At 57.6% G+C, this 7,051-nt stretch overlaps 1 protein-coding gene across 1 annotated transcript in view; it reads right to left on the bottom strand.

Annotated features, from left to right (window-relative positions):
• Nucleotides 1-7,051, bottom strand: part of SDK1 (sidekick cell adhesion molecule 1) — a 513,921-nt gene that overhangs the window by 17,513 nt on the left and 489,357 nt on the right. Inside the window, exons 40-42 of the mRNA XM_045284375.1 lie at nt 3,819-3,983; nt 2,259-2,396; nt 17-137 (exon numbers count right to left, since the gene is read on the bottom strand). Of these exons, the coding sequence (XP_045140310.1) occupies nt 17-137; nt 2,259-2,396; nt 3,819-3,983 (424 nt within the window). The remainder of the gene's footprint in view (nt 1-16; nt 138-2,258; nt 2,397-3,818; nt 3,984-7,051) is intronic.

The raw sequence follows: 7,051 nt of genomic DNA, 5'->3' as shown, positions 1-7,051 counted from the left end.
GGGGGGGATACCCTACCTGGTCCCGTTCTTCTTGGAGAAGGTGCCCTTGACGCTGAGGTGACGGCTGCTGAGCTCCAGGGCAGCAAACCCGCCATTGTCCAGGGTCACAGTCTCCTCCATGTTGGCCACGTTCTTACCTAGAACCCAGAAAGAACGTTCATGAGGGCAGGCGCTTTGCCCAAGCACCCAGTGACCACCCAAGTCAGTTAGTTTACCCCCGCAGGGGCTGTGGTGAGGATGGCACCGGACCCCGGCCGGCAGTCTTCCTTTCTGTTGTACACGGGGTCGCTATGAGTTGGAATTGGCACGCCAGCACCTTGTGCCAATCCACGGAGCCCCTGTGGACCTACTGTGGATGCGTGGGCTGCGAGGCACATGGGGGGCAGTTCAAAACCAGCAGCAACTCCGAGGGAGAAAGACTGGGCTCTCTACTCCCTTAAGCAGTCACAGTCGGAAACCCACAGGGGGCGCTAGGAGGCAGCACTGACGGATGGCGGCGAGTGAGTGACAAGTGTCTGAAGTCTTCGAGCCGACATCATCATCTCTAGTCTCTCTGATGTCACCTACCTCAGTCTATCCTCCTTCACCCGGCGGTAGCCCATTGACCCTCTGAGCGGCTCCCCGACGAGCTGCCCTCCTGGGTGTGCCTCTGGGTGGTGGACTGCTCACCCCCATTCCTCTTGCTCTCCCCGTCCTCCTGGCCACAGAGCCAGCACCACCTCGCCAGGGACAACACCGCCACTTCCGCCAGAGCAGTGGCCCCTCTCATGACCGACGGGGCCTCACCACACACGGGGCCTTGATAAACACATCCACACCACTGAGCCTGCCGCCCCTCTCTCCAGGACCCCTTGGCATCCCGGGTGCTCCATATCCATGCCAAGGAGCAGAGCAGACCACGGAGGGAAGTGGGCCAGTGGGGAACACAGGGGACAAGCAGGGGCAGGGCACCACGCCCTCGAGGCAGACAACAGGAGGCAGGTGTGTGTGGCTTGGTGGTCTGGGCTGTGAGGCGAACTGGGAACTCCAGGGAAGGCTGAGAGGAGAAGCTGCAGGTGGGAGCTGCCCACAAGTCTGTCTGCTGTCGGGAAATGCTGACGTGGCGGCTTCCACTCTGCGAAGACGCAGGGATACAATCGGAGTTCCCGGCGTGCGTTAGAAGGGCGTTCAGAGGGGAAAATAAATCCCAGCTGTGTTACCCGCTTTGTGGGATGCAAGCCGACACGTCCTCTTTGTGAACCCCTTATGTGGGAGGGGTGTGGCCCTGGGGGCCCAGTGGTTACACGTGGGCTTGCTGACCACAAGGTCAATGGTTTGAAGCCTCCCAGCTGCTCCCAGGGAGAAAAATGAGGCTTGGCTTTCCACTCCCACAGTGAGTTACGGCCGAGGAAACCCGCAGGAGCGGCTCTCTGTCCTACAGACTCTCTGAGTCGGCATCGGCTAGAGGACCGTGCGTTTGAGAGATTTATCCACTGGAGCCCTGGTGGCTTAGTGGGTTACACTCTGGACTACTCTCCTCAAGGTCAACAGTTTGAACCTGTCGGCCGCTCAGTGGGAGAGAGAGGAGGCTTTCTGCCCCCGTAAAGGTTTATAACCTCGAAAACACACCTGGGCATTTCTACCCTGACCTATAGGCAGGGTCACAGTCAGTCGGAAATGGAGGGTTTTTGTTCTCTAAATATGCCACCACCAGTCTATCAGCCTGTCTTACTTGGGGGCTGCCGGGAGCTTTGCTACCTGTGTTTCCGACACCAGCAGTCACCGTGGTAGACAGGTCTCAATGGGCTCTCAGCCTAAAACTAGGAGGGAAGGCCTGGTGATCCACTTCTCCAAACAAACCCAGGAGAGCCTAATGGACCGCCGGCAGGTGCGGTGCAGGAAGGAGAGCCTGCAGGGTGGAATGCACTGAGGGCACAAGCTGAGCAATGACCTTGAAGTGCCCCCTGGGCCGGCTCCAATTTGTCTACTTGACGGCACCTGAGCGTACTCTAATCACATCCACGGAACCTCCATGTTTCAGCTGAGGGGGCCGAGGGGGGGCAGAGAGAGACCCTCCAGACTCCCAGGACTCCCAGAGCCCCCACACTCACCCAGGGCTCGCAGTGGCGACCATGCGGGGCTGGGTCCCCGCATGGCCACCCCACAAGGCCTCTGGAGACGGGTCTGCGGCTCCAGTTTCACTGCCTACAGGCGGCTGTGCACGCGCCCAGCAGACCCGGGGGGAGGAGCCAGCGCGTGGCCTGGCAGAAGGCACCCACCTGAGTTGCTGTTCTTGTATTTCTTGCTCTGCCCGTGCAGGACCAGCGCGAAGACGGCCAGCAGGACGATGATCAGGCTGGCCAGCGCCACCACCAGCAGGAACCACCACTCTCCGTAGAACGGGGCCTCCACTTGCGCTGGAGGGACAGGAGGGTCACGCTACACTACGTAGAAACCTTGAGGGGTGGGGCGGGCCACGTGGACGGGGGCGGGGAAAGGGTGTGATGGAAATGGAATCACCACGGAGGTGGTTTAACTCCTGACTGACCAAGTCCTGGAGGAACCCGGGGGCGTCTCTGTAACACGTTGTGCTGCTAACCGCAAGGTCAGCTAACCACCACGGTCCTCGACCCCCGGGTGGCAGAAGAGGCTGTCTCCCTGGAGAGGGACCCACAGGGGCAGTCCTACCCTGTCCTAGGGGGTGCCCTGAGTCAGGATCAACTTGATGGCTGTGAGTTTGGTGTTTGGGCTTCCATTTGTCAGGAGCTGTGGGTTAGGGCTTGGGCGGCTAACCACAAGGCCTGCAGTTCGACTCCACCAGCTGCCAGCTGCGCTTATAAAGTTACAATCTCAGAAACCCACAAGAGGCCGGAGGGGCGTAGGGGGTGGCTTTCTGCCCTGTGCTGCAGGGTCACTATGATTTGGAAGCAACTCGATGGAAGTGAGTTCTTTTTAAACCTGGTAGATGTGGGTCAGCTGCCAATGGACAGGTCCGTTCAAGACCCCTCCAGCAGTGATCAAGGGACTGGTGTTATAATCCACTGCTTATCTGAGAACGAAGTGAGGCTGAACTGGAGTGGTGTGTACCCAGCGGCTCTGTCCATCATGAGAACCCTTCTCTACACCAGCCAACTCCTGTTAAGACCCCTGGGCGCACATTCCCCCGGGCGGAGGCCAAGCCTGCCCACACAGCTTCTCTCCAAACCTAGACCGAGGGGAGGAGGCACCTGTGGCCAGAACCAGTGAGGCCCACAGCCCAAACCCACATGCGTGCCGGTGCGCGGGGCGGGCTTTGACCTGCTCGGAGAGCAGCGCAGACTGGGTTCTGCGAGGGGCCCGCCCCTTGGTGGCCTTGTCCGGGCTCACTTTGTGTCTCTGAGTCCTTGCTGGCCAGTCTCGCCGTCCTGCCTCAGACTGGCATCACGCAGTGCAGCCATCAAGGATGACTGTCCAGCGACATCAAACCCTCTTTTGTGGTCCACAGTCTCTGGCCAGGTCTGGGGCCCAGGATCCCAGGCACACGCTGGCTGGAAGCCAGGGAAACTCGGGCTGACAGTGGACCGTGCGACTGTTCCTCAGGACCTCGCATGCCTTTGCCTTTAACTGACCCCTGCCCCAAGTCCCCCCCCAGGAAGAAGCAAGCACGAGGAGCCCTTGAGGAAGCCCAAGGGCAACAGAAACAGCCTGGAGGAAGTGGGCTTGTTTGAGCTCTTGCCTCCTCCCTTGAGGCTTGGCCCCTCTCCTTCCTGGGAGGTCCGTGGTGCCCACCTCCCCCCATGACAGCAGACCCCATCCCTACCCCTAACGCTGTCCTGAGGGTCCCCTGTGGGGCTTCCTACCTGACACAGTGGCGGAGGGGCTGCTGGCTTCCCCGTAGCCCACGGCGTTCACGGCCACCACTCGGAACTCATAGGACACGCCGTGCCTGAGTGCGTCCAGGCGGACGGTGTAGGACGTGGCGCTTCGCGGGATGTCCTTCACAAACGTGTCCCACAAGCCTTCATCTGCAAGACAGGGCAGACGAGCCCCTGGAGCGAGCGTGACCCCGGGAGCGGCCCATGGATGCTGCACCGTCCCCTTGCTCACGGATGGGTGCTCACAGCTGACCAAGGGGAGAGAGTCGGATCCGGGGGAGAGCAGGAGGCTCTGGTGGCACTCAGGGTTGAGCGCTTCACTCTGGTGCTGCTGGCCCAGAGGTTGGCGCCTTGGGAGCAAGCCTTGCCCGTTTGCCCCTAAAAGGTCGCACAGCCGGGCCGGGTGGGGGGGGGGTACCCCACCCCAGAGAGCAACTTTCACTGCACATGTGAGGTCACACTGAGGCCGAATTGACGTCAACACACATCAGCAACAACATACACACTGCTCCCGGGAGCTGACAGAGCAAGGCCCTATGTTCACAGATCCCCAGGTGGCTCTAGAGGAGCACGGGTGGCCTAGTGGTTATGTGTTGGGCTGCTCATCACAAGGTCAGCAGTTTGAAACCACCCGCCGCCCCGTAGGGAAAAAAGACGGGGCTTTCTATGCCTGTCAAGAGTTCTAGCCCTGGAAACCCACAGGGGCAGTTCTAGCCTGTTGCTTGTCGGGGGGACTGGACTCAACGGTAGTGAGTCTGTTGTGTTTTATTTTGTGGATGCTGGACTTGCTTCCTGGCCAGTGCACTTTAGGCACAGCTACCACACGTGTGTCAGAGAGTCCTAATGGCATAGCAGGCTCTGGGCTGGGCTGTGGACCTCAAGGTCAGTCGTTTGAAACCTCGGTTTCTCTGCAGGAGAAAGATGAGGCTGTCTGCTTCCATCAAGGTCTACAACCTCCCACGACCAGGGACAGTTCTGCGAGGCCCTGAGCCGGGACCTCCTGGCATCGTGTTTCCTTTCCTTTGTGGTTGATTCTGAAACTTGCATCAGAATGATCAAGGGGGAGACGGCTGTGGGGTGGGGTGGGGGTGAAGGGGACCCATTCATTCTGCACATGCACTCTCTTTGCCTCCCTCCCTCCCCCTTCTCCCCGACACCCCTGTCTGTCCATCCATGAGTTAACAGCATCCACACACATCCAGGTGGAACCAGGCTCCACTGTCTGAACACACCCTACGCATCAGGGGATCGCACGAGATGGTGCTTCTCAGTGAGCTTATCGTCGACGGGTGGAGGGAAATCAACAAGATCATTGTGTCCTTTCAGGCTTACACCCAGGAACTGGCTCTCGGGGCTCCCAGACTTCCCATTGCAGCACCCACTACTGCTGACCTGTCTGTTTACACTGATGTGTGCTCATGCTTGACATCTTCCATCTGTCTATTTATCATCCATCCATCCACCCATCCGTCTGTCCACTCACCCATTGTCTATACAGCTCTCCGCCCAGTCATCTATTATATCATCCCTCTATTTCCTATCATCTAACCATTCAACATCTGCTGTCCACCTGTCCTTCAATCATCCATCCATCCATCTATGTATCTTTCCATCACTCCTCCTCCCCTCCAACTCTGTGCATCCATCCTTTTATCTACCACCCATCTGCCATCCATCCATCTAGCTGTCCGTCCGGCTACTGTCCTTCACCATGCATCCCTTTATCCATCCACCCATCCAGCCTATCATCTTAGATCCATCTAACAACAGCCTAACCACCCATTCTCCCACCATCCCGCCATCAGTCTGCTCACAGTTTCATCATTTCCATCTACCATGCATCCATCCTATCTCCCATTTCATGTATCCATCCATCCTTCCTTCTCCCATCCATCCATCACCCATAGCCATCTTCCTACCTCCTATCTGATCCTCTCCAGCATTCATCCATGAACCATCCACTGATTCATGGATTCATCTATCTATCTACCCGCTTACTCATCCATCTCTCTGTCTCTCCACTCTTGCAGCCCTTTGGCTGCCTTGGCAGGACCTAGTACTCCCAGCCAAAACCAAACTCCTCCCTTCGAGTCCACGCTGACTCTATGGAGATGCTAGAGGGCAGAGTAGAACTGCCCCCAGTGGTTTCTGAGCCTTTGAGTTCTTACAGGAATAGAAAGCCTCATCATTTTCCTGCAGAGCAGCTGGTGGGTTTGAACCACCTACCTTGTGGTTTGCAGATCAGTAAGTGAGAGTCCCTGGGTGGTACATATGCTTAATGCACTCAGGCGCAAAGCAAAAGCTTGGGGCTAGAGTCCCCCTGAGGGGTGCGTCAAAAGCTCTGGGCACCCCTGTCGGGGCACAGCAGCAGGCTGACTCACTCAAGTTTCCAGGTCAGAGTCGGCTCTGTGGTCTGTGGTAAGTGGTTCTAAGGGCTTTAAATGTTGAATGAACTGCAGAATGGTTTTTCTTTAACTTGATGGGTGACTTTATGCTGCAGAAGAGACTACTGACTAAAAGATAGACTCTTATGAACTGTCTGCTGCTTAATACCATTGAGATATAGGGACTCCGTGTGTGAGCTGTTCTCAGTGGATGGTCTACTCCCGGGCGAGAGTGGGGGTGGGCAAGCTGTCCGAGAGAGGCAGATACACACACAGAGGCTGAGAGAGACACACGCAGAGAGGGATGGGGAGGGAGAGAGAGGGAGACACAGCAGAGTGAAGGGGAGGGGGCAATCAGAGATACACAAACACACAGATACATAAAGATAGAGGCAGAGAGAGACAGACACAACACACACACACACACGAAGACAAGCAGTGACACACACGGGGAGAGGGAAGAAGAGATACACAGAGATAAAGAGTGAGACACACAGAGAGACACAGGGAGAGTGAGAGACATAGAGATACACACCCTCACACAGAGAGACAGAGGCATATAGAGGTAGAGAGAGATGCAATGGGAGACAGACAGGAGAGAAGTGGAGGGAGACAGAGAGACTGGAAGCCACCCTGGCTCAGAGGGCCGGTTTCACTTGGAGCCCCATGCAAGGACTCCCGCCGCTGTCCTGGATTCTTCCTGGAGCCTTTAGGAGCTGACTTTGCTCTCTCGACACTGCCCATCCCTACCCCTAACGCTGTCCTGAGGGTCCCCTGTGGGGCTTCCTACCTGACACAGTGGCGGAGGGGCTGCTGGCTTCCCCGTAGCCCACG

This window comes from Echinops telfairi, unplaced genomic scaffold, assembly GCF_000313985.2.
Source record: "Echinops telfairi isolate 266 unplaced genomic scaffold, ASM31398v2 ScPeMD7_5;HRSCAF=22, whole genome shotgun sequence".
Lineage (NCBI taxonomy): Eukaryota > Metazoa > Chordata > Mammalia > Afrosoricida > Tenrecidae > Echinops > Echinops telfairi.
This window is presented reverse-complemented; position numbering and strand designations above follow the sequence as displayed.